General features: G+C 39.8%; 1 protein-coding gene across 6 annotated transcripts in view; it reads right to left on the reverse strand.

Annotated features, from left to right (window-relative positions):
• Positions 1-7,190: 7,190 nt before the first annotated feature.
• The window catches only part of LMO3 (LIM domain only 3), a 60,832-nt gene continuing 46,823 nt past the window's right edge, over positions 7,191-21,199 (reverse strand). For all 6 annotated transcript variants that reach the window (XM_063155656.1, XM_063155655.1, XM_063155654.1 and 3 more), the window contains 2 exons: positions 20,260-20,385; positions 7,191-11,584 (listed from right to left, as the gene is read on the reverse strand). In XM_063155656.1, coding sequence (XP_063011726.1) covers positions 11,479-11,584; positions 20,260-20,385 — 232 coding nt within the window. In that variant the 3' untranslated portion in view covers positions 7,191-11,478. The remainder of the gene's footprint in view (positions 11,585-20,259; positions 20,386-21,199) is intronic.

The following is a 21,199-nucleotide window of genomic DNA, read 5'->3' on the forward strand; positions in this document are numbered from 1 at the left end:
GTTTGCTCTGCAAATAATTATTGTATATAACCCCTCTGATAGGGAATTTGTTTCTTTAAGGATAAATTGTGAGATAATCCTGTATATTTGAGGACAAATCTGTACAACCTGACCCTGGGAGAAGCAGGACCTTTTCCATGGTGTGTGATAAGGGTTTCCCATGAGTTAGCTTTTCATGGGTATTGACTTCTGTGATTTGGGGGAATCCATTTTACCTCCATGATGATGATGATGATTCCTCTCTCACCTTTCCTCCCTGATCTCTCTTCTGTTAATTCTTTTGCTTCAAAAAATTTTAATAGTGATTCAATAATGCAACTGCACATGTAAATCCATTGCTTTTCATGGGTATTGACTTCTGTGATTTGGGGGAATCCATTTTACCTCCATGATGATGATGATGATGATGATGATGATGATGATGATGATGATGATGATGATGATTCCTCTCTCACCTTTCCTCCCTGATCTCTCTTCTGTTAATTATTTTTGCTTCAAAAAATTTTAATAGTGATTCAATAATGCACCTGCACATGTAAATCCATTGCTACTAGTAAATAGTAGAAATATTAAAATCTGGGGGGAAAAAACCCCAAGCGACTCCACACACTCCTTTATTTTTCTGCAGCTCAGATGCTTTGGACAATACAAGACTTTGTTTTTCCAGCTGGAAATAAATACAGCACTGGACTGCACAGTCTGAGTTTTTAAATGTGAGAATTATGACCATTAAATCTGTGATTTGAAAATGTGTCAGCAGAAAGCAGAAAGCGCTATGGATACATTCTGCAGGTTACTGCCTTAGGGTCAATTGAAACAAGCAGATCTATGGGGCACAGCAGTGCAAGGAGCAAGCAATTGCAGGTGCAAATATGCCTGGGGCTTGTCTAACTACCATTAAAATAAAAAGTTTGATAGCACTAATCCTTTCTGTCCCTTTGCATTTGAAACAGCCACTGGCGTTGCCTCAGCATTTTAAATGTGTGCTGGCAGAGCTGTGGGCTTGCTGGGAGGAGACATTGGGAAGGGTGGTAAAAGGTAGAAAAAAACAATGCAAACCTGCATTTCCAAGAGAAAATGTCCAAATGAATACCCAGAGGTCAAAACCAGAACAATTACAAGCCATCAGTGACAAATACCTGGCCCCCAGCTCTTTCTGTTCTTGTGAATGAAATTTTGAGAGGTGGCTGTTCCTACCTGGGCTGAAAGGCTCAGCAAAGCCTCTGAGAAGCCATGAAATGTCTCAGTGGGCTCTGACAGAGGAGCAAGGTTGGCTGTAGCATTGGATTTTATCCTTTTCCCCAGAAGCCTGCCCCTCATTTCTGTCTCACATGGTCACAGAGGCCAAAAATCACAACAGTGTCCAGGTATGTGCACCTGGGAGCCCCATCCCTTCTGCAGAGCTTTATTCAGCACCTCCAATGATGCCAAAATTCTGTCCATGGTCTTCTGGTGGGAGAAGACTGATGGATAAAGGCAGAGGAATTTCCTACAGACAGAAAGAATCTGCTACAACAATCTGCCACAGTTTAGTTTTCAAAATCCTTATTTTAACTGGCTTGCTGTTCAAAGGGTAAGATGCTCTAGGACTAGTAAAAGTCAAATTTCTCATTTTTATGTTGATTGTGCTTCATTTTTGAATGGGAGTTTTTGCTGGGTTCCTCTGCTGCTGGTAGAAATAGATAATTTTGCTAATCACAGGTGTGTAGGGATTAGCGATACCTAATGGGCTAAAGTCTTATTGGAGAGCAAGATATGTGAATGCAGGAGAGAAACCTCCAGAAAGATCATTTTTCAGTGTCTTCAAGAGAGATCAGGGAGCATGATAGCTTATCAGAGTCAGTTTTCAGCTCTCAAATTCTACATTCAAATTTTGGCTGGGGTGTTGAGGGAAAGTCAGTATGCCACATCTTGCAAGTTATTCAGAGACCTTCCGTGAGAAACTAAATGCTTTGACTAGCTAAAGCTATTAGCCAGGGCTGTGGCAAAAAATTGATGTAAAATGGCAGAGGGCTGCCTCCTGCTATCCATTACTCTTCCCAGAGATAAAATCTGCTGTCTGCTTCTGCCACCAACAGCACCTCTTTTGATTTTAGTGAGAATTAATCTGATTTTCATGGGCCTTGTATATGATCAGAGATGTGTCCAAATCAAGTCTTTGTAATGGAAAGATTTTTGGTCTATCTTAGTTAATTAATTGTGAACAATAACAAGGAGAGAGCCAATGTCAGAGTCCTGATTTGCCAGGTTTGGGCTTGGGTGAGAATGAGGTAGGAAAAATTGAATTTAAACTGGTTTTATTTTTTTCAGGGAGATAGAAGAAGTTGCTTTTCTGGGTGATGCTGTGGGTAATAGTTTTCTACTAAAAAACAAAATTATCCAGGTGAAAGAGCACAGGAGAAAGATTTGCTGCATTGGTTACTCATTTTCTCCAACAGAACCAAAACATGTTTGATCCCAGTGGTCTTTGGCCATAGTAGGTTGGACACAAAAGACACCCTAAAGATGTGGCTGGATTTGGTTTGGTTTTCTTTTTGCTAGGGTCTATAAGAAAACACAGCCCTACAGGCCTAAAAGTATCATCTTTTTAAATTGCAGCTGCAACATTTTCATCCTTGCGGATTTAGCCTGAAATATTTGCTCTCTTTCAGGTCAAATCTCATCCAGTTCTGTTTTGTGTAATCAACCAATTAATAATGGCTTGAGAAGTAGGCAGCCATAATTGGCATATGCTTTGCTGAAGAATAGTCCTGAATGTGAAATTGTAGAGATTGTAATTGTTTTCCTTGCCTCATTCTTTCTCACTGTATTAGTCCTTATAGAAACTCAGGGGAGAATATTCTGGATCAGACCAAAGTTCTTGTCTGGCCAAGTGTCTGTCTCTGTCAGGGGCTATTAAAATGTAGTTTGGAGCTGTGATAAGAAAAAGTAAAGGCAAAGCAATCTTTTCCCCAGCACTTTGCCATCAATTAGAGATTTTTAGGCAATTCCTAAGCTACAATTTGTATATTTTGCTGTTCTCCTGCTTTGGTATTTCATATGCTCAGCTGGTGCTGTTGAAAAATCCCACAATTACCACCCTCACACATCCTGCCAGGTAGAAAAGCGGTGCATTATCTCCACATTATGGATCTTGAACTGAGGAGCTGAAAGGCTCGAAATGCCACCACCTAAAAATAGATTAGAGCTGTTACACTTCATTAGCACAATAAAAACTTTGGACCAAATTGATACCCAGCCTGCCCTTAAAAATCCAACCTCTCCATAAACTCCCTATTGCGATACCACAGGATGAGGCCAGGGTGACTGCAACCCTGGAATTTTATGGCACTCCTGTGTTGCTTCCCCTTCTCAGTAAATGCCAGCAGCATGATGGTCCTGTGCATTATGGCCTCAGTTTCAGAGCTGCTTCCTGATGACTTTCAAGGCTCCAGGATCAGGATCTTTCAGATTTTTCAGCTGGCCATACAAGACATGGCAAAAGTTTTAAGAGGACTTTGAGGAGAAGGGAGAGGAATAGCCTGTTGTAATGTCACCAAAATAAACTGGCATGGGAGGCCAAAGCAGAAATTTTCCTTTCTGCTGCTGTCTTAGTGGTGATATTTTATCACTTAGATGGTGATTGAGAGATGTAGGAACAGATGTGAGCCTGTCATTCTAAATTGAAGGCATTTATTTGGCATTTATCAGCTTTTTCTTTATTTTTAATTAGCATGTACTCATTGTCACAAGGCTACTGCACTCCAGAAAGGCAGTGTGTACGAGGAGTACTGAAATGCTCTGCTTCAGCTTGAACAAACAAAACAATCAAAATTCTTTTATAGCTATTGGTACTTTTTTATTGTTCACAGCTCCTCTGTTTGGTTAGCAGTGGGACATCTGATCTGGATACCTGGATTTTATATTGCAGTTGTGAATAGCTAATAAAGCTGTGTATTGTGTGCCTAAAAGTTCCTATGCTGTAACTCCAAGAGTTGGGAGATTTATATTGTTTTTTCCTTATTCTGTTAACGCAGAATTTTGGTTCTAGTACTGACAGTGTATTGACTGGATGTCACTGACAGTAGTTTTATGTTCTTGACATTAAAAAAAAAGGCCTAAACAAAAGTTATTTATTTTGAATAAGGAATAAAGATGCTTAGAAATACTTATGGATAGCATTGGAAAAAACCTAAGTTTTCTGGAAGCAGAAAAATGTTAAAAATCTGGTCTTAATTTCCAGATCTGTGTATTCAGATGAAAAAAATACATATGAACTTCTTTTGTCTTTGGCCTAACAATTTACTGATTGGGCTTTTTATGCCCATTATTTTGTATATGTGTCTCCTCATAAACCCTCCGCTCTTAGGAAGAACATAAGGAAAAATAGTCTAATTTCATATTGCTGTAGACCATAGGTAGAAAGACTACTTTTCCACACTGAAGTTTTGAGATTTTTGTGAAAGGAACCACAGTTTTGTGTATGACAAACAAGCACAACCTGGATCCCAGCTGGGTACAAAGACAAATCCATAGGTTGTACTAATGGTGTTGCTTCTTTCTCTTTTCCCTGCCAACTCCTTTGTTTATGTATTTCACACAAAAAGGAAGCCAAAGTTTATGGCAAGATTTACCTCCTGATATCCTCATTTTGGCATCTATGGAAAGATAGTGTTGGGGCAGGGAAACAAATTTGTCATGTAGTTATCTTCTAATTTGTATTAAAACCACCTCTCACTGGTTGGCCTTCTAGTGTGGCTCCTGCTTGTTATTTCTCAGTGGCACAGCCTATCACTTTGCTAAATGTAAATTGTTCTTGGCTAGTTTTTTCAAAGTAATTTGACAACCTGGTTTGATTTTGCTTTAGCATAATCTAGATATTGTTTCCCTGTAGTGGGACAAAGGCATTCTGAAGAAACTATTATACAGAATTTCCTAGCAATTTTCCCCTCTCCTATCATATTTTGCTTAACTATAGCAATCTTCCCAGGTTCAAATGCTCTACTTAGCTGTGTTTAGGGTTTACATGAACTGTATGGATTTCATGCATTAGATGAGACCTTGCTTAGAATACTAATGCTACGTGCTTTAAAATAATGCGGTGAGTCCCAATTTGGTTTTGATTGCAATAAACTGGAGGCAAACGTGCAAACCTTTGCTAATTTAAGTTGATTTTACCTTTATCGTTTTGCATATTATATGATCTAGAGCCACACAAACAAAAGCTTGTTTGGACTTACTACGCTTTCCTTTTCAGAAAACAGAATTCTTTTTAATTAAAAACACTTTAAAAAAATCAGTATGTGTAATTGCTAACACCTGCTATGTGTTACTAACAGATGTTTCTTACTTACCTAAGGGAACTGTTATAATTACACTGTACGCTTATTGGAATGGCATTTAACCAAGATAGTTTAGGAACTTTAGGTGGTGACTTTGTGTTCCTTCATTCATCTTTCCTTTAAAAAATGTTAAAAAAAATAGCTGAATAACCAGGCCTCCAGCTCATATTCACCAAACTTCCAGCTCATATACACCAAAGTCTGTTCAGCACAATGGAACTCTGGGTGTTCAGCCTCTCCTTAGTAACCCTGTGTTCTTGCATTCATCTTTCCTTTAAAAAATGTAAAAAAATAGCTGAACAACCAGGCCTCCAGCTCATATTCACCAAACTGAATTCAGCACAATGGAAGTCTGGATGTTCAGCCTCTCCTTGGTAACTCTGAGCATCACAGAGGAGTTTGGATTTGCTGCTCCAAGCTTTGCCCTGGAGCCCGTCTTTGCAATCCTGGGGTGGGGTGGATACAAGCCATGCTGACAATGGGGTTTGAGGGAGGCAGACTTGCTGACTGACCTGAGCAGCCCACTTAATCTCTGTTTCTGTGCTCTTTGCTGTGAAATGCTGGCAGTGTGGCCTCTTCACAATAATCATTAAGGTTGGAAAGGACCTCTGAGGTCATTGAGTCAAACCATTAACTCAGCAATGCCCAGCCCACCACTGAACCACATCCTGGACACCACATCCACAAACACCTCCAGGGATGGTGCACAGCTTCTTCCAGTGCTTGACAACCCATTTTTTGGTAAAAGAATGTTTCCAATCCAAACCTCCTTTGTCCCAACTCAAGGCCATTTCCTCTTGTCCTGTTTGCCCGCTTGGGAGAAGAGACCGACATCCACGGAGGAGGGAGGCCCAAATCATGAGTGTTTTCCCAGGGTTTTGAGATTTTTTTTGTTGGATTAGAGGTCAGCAGGACTAGCTCTGGGTGTTGTCCTGTCACCAGGGCCGTGCAGTGAAGGTTTTGAGGGGAAGGGAGAGAAAGGGCTGCCCCCATGGATGCTGCAGAGCTCCGCATTCCCGCACCTTCCGACTCTGCTGCCGAGCAAGACGCTCCGTGTTCTCCCTCTGCATCTTCATTTATGAAACTAATCACACAATTACCTGCAGGCATGTGTTAAATATGACACTGGTCTCTGCAAAATAATGGGCCAATTGCAAACAATGAATAAAGAGAGGCAGCTCCATTTATAACCGCTGTTTCAACAGAGCTGTGTTGTAATCAAAGTGATCTGAGGGTGACTCATTAATTAATTGATGTTCTTTTTTATTATGTGCTATTGAGTTAATGAGTAATTTGTGCTAGATAACTCTCTGAACACACTGATTACGTGAGATATTTTCTGGGGCTTTCATATCAATGACATGCTGAATAGGTGGAAGATGGTATTTGCTTATGTATACTCATTATTAGCAGGTTCAGGATGAATATAAATCAGCAGAAGGGCATTTTAAAAGGTATTAGATACATGCAGCTCTTACTTTAATGCTTTAAACAGATACTCTTCAGCTTTTAATGCCTCAAATAGTATTAAAATCACTTCCTTTATAATACTTCTATCAGCCACAATTGGCAGCTTTTAGAAAGGTGCCTACACAAAGGATTTTTACTGGGAGCATGTTTGTGCTAATGGCCTATTACCTTGCACATATTGTATTTTGGTTTTCTTTTGCAAGGTACTGAGCAGTAAACAGGTTTGGACTGCATCATTGGCCTGAAGTAGGAGGAATGTGTTAAGTGAATATGTAATTGGCTTTTTTTGATCTAAAGTGGTATTTAAAGGAATAAAAACACTGTTCTTATATACAGTACACACTTTGCTTTGTATAGTTTGACTTGTTAAAGCTTTTGCTTTATTGAAACCACAACATCTCCAATGCCATAGGAGTTTTTTATTCATTGAACAACAAATGGCTAAATTGATAATTTAGTCTGACAACAGCAGCACAGTGGAAGCTTTCAGAAAAATCAGCTAAATGTATAAAATTATACCCAGCAATCACTACAGACCTTCATTTTTGACAAGATTTGTTCTAGGTACACTGTAAACTACCTACTGCTGAGAAAATTATAAGAAGCTGCTGCATATTACGTTGAAAAAAGCCTTTAAAGTACTTTAAAATCTGTACAGTCGAAACCTTGCCACAGTCCCTGTTTGTTTCTTTTTCCCAGTCTCCCTTCTCACTGACCACTTTTCAATTTATCTTCCCCAAGTCATTTTATGTTTAGGCAATTAGGAACATTTGAGGGATTGCTGGATGATTTTCCTTTATTTACATTATGTGAGCAAAAAATTTGAACATTTTGGGAGGATAGGAAAACATGAAAGTGTGCTTAAAAAAACAAACACCAAACAACCCAGAAGATAGAAAACCACAATCATGAAATAGATCAACTTTTAGCCCTGGTCACAGTTTCTGCCAAATCCAGGCTGTCTTGATCCATCACCAGTTGTGGCAGATAACAGACACAGCAGGTTACAGTTGTCAGAGGAGCTTTTTACAGTTGAAAATCAAGGTTTGATAATTTTTACTTTTCCACGTGGCTCGAAACCAGCCATCCACAGTAGATTAAAAAAAAAAAATAAAAATATTGATGCTATTATTATTTCTGTCTGGCTAAACTTCACGATGTGTGCAGATGAAGATGGGAGGCACAAGTGGAAGCATTCCTGCCTGGCAAATACACTGAGGCAGGGTCACTGTCAGGTGGTTTGCTGGATGCAGACAGCTTGCTGACACACACAGTGATGGAGAAGGGGAACCAAGGCAGGTAACAAAAAGCAACCCAAAGGAATGGTCTAGACCTTTGTCAAAATGATCACTAAAGTGGCCTGGCAGATAATCTCTCTCCACTATTGACTTTTGATGATATACTTTATTGGAGTTGTAAATGTTTCCATTAAATAGTTCAACTCTCAGCCATTATTTTAACAGCCAGGCAAGAAGGAAGTTTGAAATACAGGAAAATGTGTGATTGATCTTTGACCTACATCAAATCTAAATTTATTCTGTTTCCTTTACATACAAATTTTAGATATGTATGTGAATAAGATAGATGAGCATAAAGTGCTCAAAGCAATGCCATACCATTGTGCACTGCAAACATATCCATATTTCTTTATCTTTGCATGAATTATTGACAGAATGGTGAGACTATTTTTTTTTTCCTCCCTAGCAGGACCACCTTCCTCTTCCACACTTTGAGCCTAGGTCACAAAATGCACATATGAGCAATGGAGCATGCAGTAATGAGCCACTCTTTTCCCATTTCCCTCTCTTCATTTGCTCCATAAAGAGCTGAGCAGTGGCACTTTGTGGGAATGAGAGATTCCTTGAGCATTTACAGCACTGTTAGTGTTTAGTTGCCATCATCCCCAGCCAAGCCAAGCCTTCTTTAGGCTGAGCTGGTGTTGGTGCTTTCCTGCCTCAGATCTGTGGTTGCCTCCTGGGAATGCTCTGCTCCTCCCAGGGTGTCCCAACATCCCAACATTGTAATATTCACGTGGCTCTTGGTTTTCTGAAGAGCCAAAAATGCTTTACAAAAGCACTGTATCCATCAGCCCCATGGGACATATAGGGACAATTGAGGCACAGAGAAGTGGAGTGACTTGCCCAGGCTCACAGGGAGTCAGAGTCAAGGACCTTTCTTTCTTATTTCTGAACCAGGGATTTCTATGTGCTCAGCAGCCTAGTGCTGGAAAGCAGAAGAGAGATCTTCCCCATTTCTAATGGAAAGACCCCAGAGGGACTGGAGGAGAACATTGAAATTTTCAAAACAAGAGAATATGATCCTTCCCTTTCTGTCCATCCTGACCTTCATGGAGAGGACAGCTTGTTTATTGCTCTGAAGTGGGTCTGTGAGAGCCTAATGGTGCCTCTGACACCAGCTGCTTCGTTATCCCAAAGACATTAAGGGACTGGGGAAGCGAGTGCAAGAGACACTTGTGCTCAAGGTTAGGAAGGAAGATAGTCCACAAAAGAGGGCTAAATTTAATTTGAAAAACTATGTGGAGCTATTTCTTCTAATTAACAAGAACAGCCCGAGGAGCTGTTGCGTTTCTTTCTGGTACCGTATGAGTCAGAGTCAAGTTTTGTGAGCCATGCTTATTTTCAATAGAGTTCACAGCCAGGAAAAAAAAAAAAAAACACGCTGTAACAACAGTCATTAAAACTAAATATCTATTTCTAAGTCAAGCCACTGTGCAGCGTGCTCTTACCATACACTTAAGGAATTTCCCCACTGCATTACAAGGCTTCTTTGACCATCCCCAGCAAAAACATGCTGAAACTGCAACAGGACAGGAAGAGCAGGGAAGGACAGCAGTCAACTTGAGCAGAGTCATGGGTTCATACTCAAAATAAAAACAAGAGCTTAGCTTCATAAAAACACAGGGTATATAGTGGGTTTCTTGTTGGCTTTTTCCCCCCCCCTTCTTAATACTGTTTTGTTTGTTTGTTTGTTTTTAATACAGGTTGTTTTCCCAGTGAGCTAGATTACAGTGGCAAACAGACAAGACATAAATATGCATTGAACAACTTTTTAAACATTCATCCTGCTTTCCTTTGCCAAACACCTGTAAGCTCTGTCAGGGGCGTGAGCACTTAGGGACGTCCTGCTGATGCAATAGCTTCATGGCTTTAAAAACAGAGGTCCACCTCTCCCAGAAAAAGAACTGATTGCCAACAGGAGCTGTCAGCAGCGATCCCACCTCTGTCAAAAGGATTTTAATTGCCAGTACTGATGGGACAAACCTGTAGGATGTTGGCATGGGCAGCAAGGTACCTGTGCAGTCGAGTGTGGTAGCTCTCGCTCGCTATTGCAAAGTTTTGTCCCATCCACATCAGCATTTAAATTGCCTTCAGCATTCACCGAGGTGGGTAATTAGCAACCAGTCACTCTCCCAGTGTCAGCTCAGGGTCGTTTCCTTAATGTAAATAGACCCTCAGAGGGGGTGTTTACAGTGCCTTCTACTTTCACTTTTTTTCTTTTTTTTTTCCAGGGTTTGTTGAGGACGTAGCCCCAGAAAACATATTAGGGTTAAGCCCTGATTAAAAAAAAAAAAAAAATTAAAAAATTAAAAATAAAAGAAAAAGGGAAAGAGAGAGAGGGAGATGAGGGAGAAAGAGACCCCTCAAATTTTAAGACTTCTTTAAAATGCATATCAAGAAAAATCTTCTCCCTTTCCTCCCCCCCAAATTAATGATTTCAGAAAAATAACATATATATTTTTATATATATATGTATATATATATATATAAAATAAGATACCCAGAGGCACCGGTTTGCATTAGGGCTTAATTTTTTCCAGCTAAATTAAAAATCAAATTCAGGCATTTGGAATGCCTAAGGGGCACAAAAGCAGCACCCAAAATCATTAACTTTTGCACCTTTTATAATATAGCTCAAACCAGTCAGATTTGCTTTTCAAAATTTTGTAGTAAAATAAAAGTGCTCTTTGAGGAAAATCCATGCAATTAAACAGCAGATGCTTAACCCCTGAAAAATAGAGGCTTATAAGAGAAGTGCTGATAGACCCTTAACCATAGCATCATTAGCAGCAGGTGCTGCTAGTTATTAGTTTTCTAAATAGTTTTAATGTAAACAGTATTCTTAAGCTCTAAGTGTAGCATAATGGTTGGGATTTGCTCTTTAATGCTTTTTACTAGAAAGATACAGCTCATTTAAAATAGCTGGTAGATACAGAAAGCATAAATATACAGTAAGTTTAGACACTGATTGTACTAAATGCAACAATACAAAGAAGCAAACAGGAACACAAATGGTAACACAATAAAACTGTATTACATTTGTGCTTCAAATATTACAATACATTATGTACAATAGTCCAAAATAAACATCTCATGCCAAATGACACAAAAAGAAACAACAAAAAAAAAACCCCAAACAAACTGAAAATCCCAAGAGCAAGCAGAAAGAATCCAGCTGTATATACAGTACCTTTTTAAATTAACATTCAACTCTGAACTTGAGCAATTTTCACTACATACAGATGCAGTCCGCCTTTTATTTCACGCAACCATTCTGTCTCCCTAAATCTATGCTATTCAGTAGGTTCCTGTGTCATTTCTTATATACATGTTGAGCAAAAAAGATAAAAGAAAGTAGTGCTTTTTATTCTCAAAGATGTGGCATCCGATCAGCGGACCTGGGGTGCATAACCTTCTTTCATTAAACCCTCCTCATAGTCTGTCTGGCACAGAATCATGTTGTTCTTCAGGAAAAACTTGTCTCCAACACAAAATCTGAAATTGAAATAATAAAGAGAAGAGAAAAAGAGAGTTTGAGGGTGAATGGTGGGATATGGTCTTACAGGTTGAGGGTTGTAGAGCAAGTGTTGGCTGGACAGCACCCAGATGTGCATGTGGGAAAGGCCAGCAGAGGAATTGTCCTGGTGCCACAATTAATTGTGTGCTTTCAGCAAAATCTGGTGCATTCAGGCACTTTTGCTTGCCCAGCCAAAGACCTCATTCAAAGCCCAGTGCGGGCTGTGGGAGTCCTGGATCAGGTCACTGGCACACAGCTAAAAACACAATAAATATCCCAGGCTGCTGAGCGGAGTGAAAAGTAAAAGTAAATGTCCTGTAAACCAGAAGGAAGACAAAATACAGCAAAGCATGCAGTGGAAAGCTTGTCTGAGATATCTTGTGTTTGTCTTGTGTCCTTGTAAAAACTTCTTGTTATAATAATCTAGTGAAATATACAGTTGGATATTTCACTAGATTTGATTTTAGTTGGTGATTCTGAGAACTGCTTTAGCACACACACAACTTGCTGTAAAGTATATGTAAACCAGAGACACACAGGCATGCAGAAAACAAAAACCCTTTTTCCTTTTTTTTTTCTGTAGGATTTGATGATAAATTTAGTTACTCAGCTAACTACTCTCTCATGGTATCAGTGCACCTACCTTGTTATGGTATTACGTGCATCAGAACCATCTGATTGCTGCAAAACACCACTGAGAGATTGCATTTGCCTCTCTCTGATGAGCAGGACACTCACACAATGTTAATGCTCCTGCCTGGCTGACTTCAAATTTCGAGTAAACTAGGATTTCCCAGCTAAAAAATATATGGTTGAATTTAAGAGGGCTCTTCCCTGACACACCCTGCAGTCCTTCTTCCCCTTGACAAAGCCACTCTTCTGGAAGATGCTTAGGGAGAAGTGAATGGGGCCAGTGCAGAGAAAAAGTTTCCCTAGTGACTGCCTTGGCAGGGTTACATGGCTTTGTTTGTAGTGAACTCTCCAGCTATGAAATATATTGGGAGGCACTGCTTGCCTTATTCCAATTAAAATGAAAGAAAGTAACCTAAATGAACCCCCTAACACTGATGTGAATAAATGAAACCAGCTAATTATGGATCTCAGTACACGAGGTATTGTTTAATGTGTAAGGGATTATAATGTCCTTTTTTTATATAATTTCCAAATGGTGACATCTTGGACACAATTAGGGTCAGATATAAATGCTTGTGTTGTTTACGGTAGATTTAACAGCAGAGCAGCTCTGGGAATAGCTGGATATGTATTTAATTGTAACAATTTAACCTTCAAATAGTGGTGCCTCCTCGAGTTGACCCAGTAAAACTCCATAAATGACACAGGCTGACCCCTGATAGTGGTCTGTCTTTATCAGATAGTCAATTTCTAATGATGTTCGAGCAGAAATCTTGGTGAATTGTTACAGATTAAATTGTGTATGGAAAGCAGTCCTTTAATGTTTTGTGAAGTTGGAGGTTTAAATGAGTAGCAGTTGGACTGATTTACATTTGTGAAGATTGGAATGCTAGACAAACAGTGAACCCATTTATTTTCCAACTGGGTAGCTTTGGAAATTTATCCTTATGCTAGCTAAATAGATAGAGGGAAAATAGTGTAATAAAAAAGTGGATTGAAAAGAATTAGCTCTGCTCTTAAAGGAAAATTGGTTTGTTTATTTGTGGACTTTTTTTTTTTTTTTTCTGTGGGATTACTGCCTGCTGCTGATGATGATTGAAAATAGAGATTATGGGAGGATTCTGAAATCTTTAAGTTATTTATGGTCAAACTCTTTTACAGAATGTAGAGATTCCTATTATTCTTCCCACCCCAATCCTGGTATACTAGGCTACTAACAACACAAAATTATTTTGAGTAGCTATGTTGAAATACACAATTCATACATAATTTGTGTGGTTTTTTTTCTAGTTTCCATCTTTTGTATTTTCGTCCATTGACAGCAATGCTGAGAAAAATTCTTTTGTGCGCCTTACAAGATTAGCTAAAAGAGTTGCAACCAGTGCCAACATGTAACATTTGTTTTTCCCAAAGAAGTCACATTTAAAATCAACAAAAAACAAAGAAAATCCACCAGTGCATCAGTGAGAGATGAAACCAGCTCTGCACCCAGCAGAAAACACTGAACTGAGAATGCTGTTCAGCTGTGTGTATTCCTTTTGTTCCAGGGTAAGACAGAACTCAGCAAAGTAATTTTTTAAGGCATTTAGTAAATGAACAATGCCCTGCTGAAGTGCAGTTCGCTTGCATGGCAATATTTAACACGTGTGGCTCCGTGCAACATCGTTTGCATCCAAACCCTGGCTGAAGGATTTTTGTTCCCCAGCCCTCAGAGCGGCGACACAGTTTGAGTTAAACTGCAGGGGATGCCCAGGAGTGTCAGGGTGCCTTTCCCAATACAACGTGTCAATGCCTTTTATTTAGCAATGTTGATCTGAGGAGCCAGAAGTGCCTTACCTGTGTGTGTGCTGGCGTGTGACAGCTTTATGCACGAGTGGCATCAAACACACATGGTTCCACTTGTGCTCCAAGCGTGCAGCTGTCCTGGGGACAGACTGCCAGTGTCTGTCTGTCTGATAACCTGTGGGTTGGGGTCTGCCTGCATGGGAAAGCATCCTCTGGATGGTCCCCTGTGCCTCGGGGGAAACTTGTTGCTGGTGATGCTAAGGGTTCGCATTCTGCAGCTGTTTTCATATTGCACAAGCTCGGTGACAAGCATATTTGGCTTGTGCAGGTCCCTGGGTGTTAAATGTGTGAACTGTGCACTCATTAGGTGACAAAGAGGTAAGCACCAGGTGAAAAACCTATAATCCTGGCATGCTGGCTCCCAGGTGCAATGGGACAGGGCAAGTAAGCACATGAAGTATGAGGAATTCTGGCCATTCACATATTCAAACTTATTTGACTCTCAAAACCAGATTTAGCCTCTCCTGAAGTGAAAGAGCTGTAACCACTTCATATTGGGTTTGCACACTGCAAGATTTAAACCTGGCTCAGCTTTAAAATGGGAAGGTAAATTGAAGCCTAGCCTCCCACTAAGGTTGGGGTTTTTTTATGGAATTGGCACAGGATGTAAATCAGGGCACAATTTGGGCACACACATTAAATGGAGTGGAGGAGCATGTTAAGATGCCACTGTGCTGGGAGTATATAATTAGGCAAGATTATTACTCTTCTAGCAGGCAGATGGTAGTCTTCAGCCTTCCCTAAAACCCTCACCCAATTTTTTTAATAGGCATGCAAGATGAAGAGGAAAGAATATACAATAGGCTGCATTAACATGCCAGATTGGACTGAGCAGCATAAATTGATAATAGTACTTTTGACACGACTGTGACATTAGTAGAATGACCATTATAATTAACCTACATCCTAGAGCCCCTGTCATATTTTACTCTGGCAAAAGGAAGGCCATTTATATCACAAAATGACCTCTGTTATCACCTTGTTTGGAAGGGAAGGTGTGCCTAGACTAATCACAAGAAGAATAAAACTTCTATTTTGAGAAGTAGCTCTTCCATTGTTCAGAACAGATATTTAAGGAGATCTCACTGCTGTCTGTCATCTTTTCTGATGCACAGGACACATGTCAAGGTACTGAAGACTACTTAAGAAAGCAAGAGAAATATTGCTGTGAAGGAAGATGCTTCGTGTGTGCCTCCTCTGTTAATGGCAGATCTTTGTGGCCATAGAAAGAAATAAAATCTGGAAGCATTTACTTGGTTTCCTGAGGATTAAGACAGTTCAGATTTACCACACCCACACCCTGCCCCTCTGCTTTTTGCAATCAGTAACTTGGGCTCTCTTTTCCCCTTTCCTCTCTTTTTAAATGTTGAGCTTCCAGCAGAACTCACGTTAATGTTCACCTATGTGCATCACTGAGAGAACAAAGACACTCTCTTACACCACAGATCATCAGTCCACACCTGTGGTTTATTACTCCTGGGGTTCTGTCAAAATGTCCATTTCAAAGGCTGGAAAGTGGGAGCTGTGCCTGAGTTTGTACGTTTTCACCAGAATACACAGACACAGAATCCCAGCTCAACTTCAAATGGCAAACCTCAACTGGGCGTGCTTTTCACGCAGTGTTTTATAAAAAGGCGGGTATGGACAATATGTTAATTTGTATTCTAAATTTTGAGACAGACAATGAAGATAAGCAGTACTCAGGCCTTCAGAATTTATAAAATGACCACTCATGCAAAAATCTAATATTGGTGTTTGAAATAAGGATGTCCCTGGCATTGTATTCCCTGCTTGACAGAGAACAAAGGCAGCATTGTGTGGGCATTTTACACTTTATATTGGAGGTAAGTGTTTACAGCTACATCAGGACAGCAATTTCAATGAGCGTGTAACCATTTTTAGCCCAGTTTCTATTAAAACAAAGGCAATTGCAGAGAGAAGGGTAGAGCAGGCGATTTAAACACCCCTCAGCCATAGCAGATGGGGGTTTTAAGCCCTACTCTGAGCTGACTTCAAACGGCAGAGAGAAAAAAATCACAGGAGCAGGGAACAAGGTGCTAAAGACGGCGGCAGAGTGAGAGGAAGGACACACAAACTCGGGAAGTGGGAAAGCCGGAGGCAGGCTGGCATCATCTCTGCAGTCAAAAGCGTCGAAAGTGTCAAAAAAGGCACAGCTGAGCCCACTTGCAAGATTTTCCACTCCGTTTTGTTAGTCACACACACGCAGCCTGACAAAGTGTGAAAGGCAGTGTCTGTTTACAAGTTTGTTTTTCCAGTGGTTTCCTTCCCCCACCCTTCCACCTTTAAATTTTCAGCAGAAATGAGGTGTATTGAGGTTACTGTCAACGTGGGGTGAAGGGCTTCTGAGGAGAAGTTAATATGTTTACAGAGAAGAAAGGGGAGCACTCTCACGCCATTAAGCTGACTGTCACTAAGCTCTGCAGGTACTTAGGCGATGGAAAAACTTCAAATTAGGAGTAAGCTGGACAGAGACATGAGAGATAAGAGGATGCTAAAACCTTTAGGCTAGGAGCAGAGCTTAATATTCACAAAATTGCCACAGCTTTAAGCATCAGTATCAAGAAAAAAGTGGGGGAAATATCTCAGAAACTGTCTGGCTGGAGCAATTAGATCCTGGAGCTGAATAGGTTTATGAAAGGGAAAATAGGAGACAGTGCCCGTTTGACACCAGGGGACCAGGCTTAGTGGCTCAGGAGCTGTGTCCAGTCTGTCTTCCTGGAGTACAGGGTGTGAGACAATGCCTTTTTCTCCTCACTCTGAAAAAGTCACATTCAGGAGGCCAATAAAGGCACTGGCAATGTTGTGAGTTGGTTCAGAGCTGGAGTTCATGGCCTGAACAAAAGTCCCCTCAAGTGAAGGCAGCCTAATTACCATCCACAGCGAGGCGTGCACTGGATGGTGAGCTGTAGACACTCAGAAATAATAAAGCAAACAGTGGAGTTGTCCATAAAAGCAGAAAAATCACTGGATCATCACAAAGAGCGCTGGGCAAAGTAGGGCAGGCATCTCTCTGGGCCAGGACCAACTCTTTAAGGGGTAGGAAAGTGGGGGTCAGACAATAGCAGGAGCAAAGGATGGGCTGCCCCAAGGAGCAGCATGATGTGTGCTAATATAAATATTACCTAGCTTGAAAAGCAGGAGATGGAAGGGAGCAAGGGTCCAGAACATCAGAAAAAAATTCAGTGTTGGCAAAGCAGTGCAATCTGAAGAAACAATTCTGTATTCTCATGAACATTGCATGAATTCTGTTAGGAAAGAGCCTGAATGGAGAAAATGAAAATGAAATGTGGAACCAGAGAGCACTACATACTCTGGAAAACTACTGTAGAGAAGGACCCAAAGGTTTTAAAATTTAATGGGGGAAGAAAATGTGCATTTGGGGAATAAGGCTAAACAAGTTATGCAATAGGTGGTGAGCCTTGACACACCTATTGGTGATTTTTGGATATATTTGATCTGTTTGTAAAAAAAAATGTTGTCTTCAATAAATAAATTACATATTGGTGCAGTTAGTGGCTGGAGCAAAAGGAAAATGGAAACCTAAAACCCCTCAATAACATTTTTTTTGTGTACAAAGGGGCAGCAGAAACCTTAAAAAGTTAAACTGGAGTCTTATAAACACATCCTTACACTGAATCTGCTGTGTGGTTTTGATTAGCTTGAGGGGAGGAAGAGAAAATGATCCTAAAGGACAACAGAAACTATTAATGAAGAGGTGAGTGACAAGATTTTTTTCTGTTTAAAAGAGAACAGAAAAAGGTTTCATAGCAGATCTGAAAATCCCCAAGCTGCTGATGGGCCAGGTGTCTAACAATGTGGAGGTTTATTGTTATTCAAGTAACAAAAAACAGAAGATTTGAAGCTATTGTTGAGAGAATGCTTTGCCATAGGAACCACAGAAGAGCTATGCTGGAGCATCCATGAAATAGGATCTTTTGTAAAAAACAACAAAATTAATTCCTCAGAGGGCCACTAGTCCCAAATTGTGAGGATGAAAGGAACCCTACAAGCAGTCTGCTTTATTAGGCTCCATGAGAGCTATTGCAATGGAATCAGGATTAGGGTCACTGCTGAGAATTTATGGAATTTTTTGAAACACCTGGAACCACTCCCTGTTTTCACTAGACGAACTACACTGTATTTCAGGTAAATCCATTCTTTTGTTCTCAGTCTAAGACACCTGTAAGACTATTTCAGCAACCCTTTGCCCAAAATACATGCAAAGTAAAAATCAAATAAAAGATTAGATTGAAGTCTCAGGAATAAAAAGGCTGAGAATTATTAAATAACCCAGTTAAGCTCCATTTCAGAAGCATCTAACAGCACTTTTCCAGGGGGATCAGCAGCCCCAGGGAACACCACAATGTGTGTTAGCTGCAAAGTGAAATTGCACATTAGTTTTGTAATGGTAAAAAGAGGAATATTAAAAATATGCATAACAGCTGTGGGGGTTTTTTGGTTGTTTTTTTTGTTTTTTTTTTTTTTTTGTTTTTTTTTTTTTGTTTTGTTTTGTTTTGTTTTTTTTTCTTTGGGTGGTGGGGAATAAAAAGAAAGTTCACTTCCTCAGATCCAAGCGTGCTAACTATGATGAAAATCTTTTGCACTCCGGCTAACAAACATTGTCTGCTTTGCTTGACTGATGAAGATTAGCTGACTTCTTACATTAAAGAAGTTTGTCTTGTATGGGCTGAAGTGACAAGACAATAACTAAGTGCTAATTGTGCATAACCAACACTAAAGATATGCAGCCCCATTATGGCATGTAATAAATGAAGCGAACAACAGAAATATATTAGGGGCTTTAATAATGATACCAGAAGTGTGGTTTGGAAAAAAACCAGGATGTGAAGGGTTTAGGAAACATAACCCAGGACACTCTGTGTGTGTGTGTCTCTTAAACGGGTACTGTGGGAGCCTCTGCCTGCCTTGCTTGGCTTCTCAGTCCTGTGGCAAGACAAAATTGATATAGGACTTTAAATAGCATTAGAACCTATAATTACTTTGCATTATTATATAGTTTAAGCAGTGGTTATTACTTGCCTGGTATTTTAATTTCCCATGCAACATGATGAAAAAGGTCAATTTGGCTTTTTTTAAAGAGCGTAATTGTAGCGTGCTACACTTATTAGCAGCTGTACATTTTATGGTTCTTTAGGGATGTTTGATTTTTAAATGACTACAGTGTTCAAAAATAATACACTGCAGGACAAGGTGAGTTAGGAAAGCTTATTTAGAGCTGTGTCTAGCTTTGTCATGTCAGACTATTATCTTCCTAATTTTTCATTGCCTCCGTAAAAATGTATATCTTGCATTTGTTCCCAACTGAAGAAAGGAAAAAAAAAAATGAATGCTATAAAATGCTAAATAGGATCATGTAATAACTGAAAACAAAAGGGACGTTAAGGGGTGGACATAATTGGCTCTCTCACTTCCTAGACCTCATAGAGGTCCCTGGTTTAATCTCTGGTGGAGTCAGAAATGGAGCTCCTGGTGAAATCTCCAGCTCCACTCGCAGTGTGGCTGGTACAAACTTGGCTCTATTCACCTCTGAGAAAATCAGATGTTACAATTTTACCATTTTTGACATTCGCTCTCCAACTGTGCCATATGGGTGATGCTTCAGAACAGGGTGTCAGGTTTGGATCCTTGGGATTTTTATAACCTACGGTTTGGATATGGAAATAAAAATAGGACTGTAAGAGGGCCAATGCTGCTACAGAGGAAATGGTGGGAACAACATCTTTTAAATTTAAATGATTACAGCTCTGGCAACAGGAAGAAACAATGTGTACTTTAAAAGAAATACATGTGATAAAAATGAAGAATTAAAGTGAAATGAATGCAATAATGACAAATGGTACTGTTATGCTCTTCTGCAGAAAAGGATCTCAAAGACCTTTATAAATATTAATTAATTAAACCTGACAGACAGCCTTTTTGAAGGAGAGGAAGTAACATTACTCTTTTTTATTGATGTGGGACTTGAGGCACAAAAAGTTTTCTGGCCAAGGTCATGGAAGCTGTTCTGTATCAGTCCCAGGAACAGCATCCAGGTTTTACTCTCCAACTTGGGGTTCTGTTGCTGGAAAGTGGATGTATGCCCACACCAGTGCTAGCACTCAGCTTATGGAGCAGACCCAAGAAATTCTCTTACCTCTGATTACAAAGCTGGCATGCAAAACAGTCCAGGTGATAAACATTGTCCTTTGCTCTCATCACCATCTCAAAAGCAGGTATGAGCTTACTGCAGGCAGCACAGTTTCCTGTAACGCCAAATAACCTGGAGATACAGAAAGAAAGAGATTCTTGATTCACTTTCTTTATTTTTATTTTTTTAACTATTTATTATTATTTCCCCCCACAGCCTGGTCTTTGGCTGACTTCCCAGCACACCTCCTTTTGGAAAGGCTGGCCTTTGGTGCTTCAACTCTGCCCGATTTGCAGCACAAAGACACAGCCTTGCCGAAGAGAGCTTTATGACAGACTAATATTGCACCTATTGTGATGTTATATTTTTTTTCCCTGCAGGTTATACTGACCTTTCTTGATAAAAGAAACATCTTGTTAAACTAAACAAAGAAACAGTAAACACATTAGGGACGTTACATAACTGTGCAGGCAGAGGTCAAGCTGTTTGCATAAGTGGGAAGAGTCTTCTTCTTAGATCCTGCCGTGCAGGAGAGAGCCACATAACCTTGGCTTTTGGTGCTGCTTATTACTAAAACACACTCTAGCTAGAAAAGAAATAACACTTGTAAAAGCCAACATTCTTCGCATTTTTGACATCTAGTGCTAAAAGCTTTACCACTATTATTAAAAGAACATTTTATGAACAAGTCATTTAAATCGTCAGAAAGCATTAGTGGTTCATGCACCTTACAACCCTATACCGTAGTTATTGCTATGATTATGTTATTCAGGTAGCACATTAAAGTAAATGAGGCTGTAAACTATATATAGTCACATCAGGAGTAGAAGTATAAAATACTGTAAGAACAATATGAAATGCTGTTTTTGCCAGACATCTATATAATTTTCTTTTTAAATTCCCTTTGCTGAAGGTTTTTCAATACTTTTCAAGTGGGTGTATTACA

This window comes from Melospiza melodia, chromosome 4 (assembly GCF_035770615.1).
Source record: "Melospiza melodia melodia isolate bMelMel2 chromosome 4, bMelMel2.pri, whole genome shotgun sequence".
Taxonomy (NCBI): Eukaryota; Metazoa; Chordata; class Aves; order Passeriformes; family Passerellidae; genus Melospiza; species Melospiza melodia.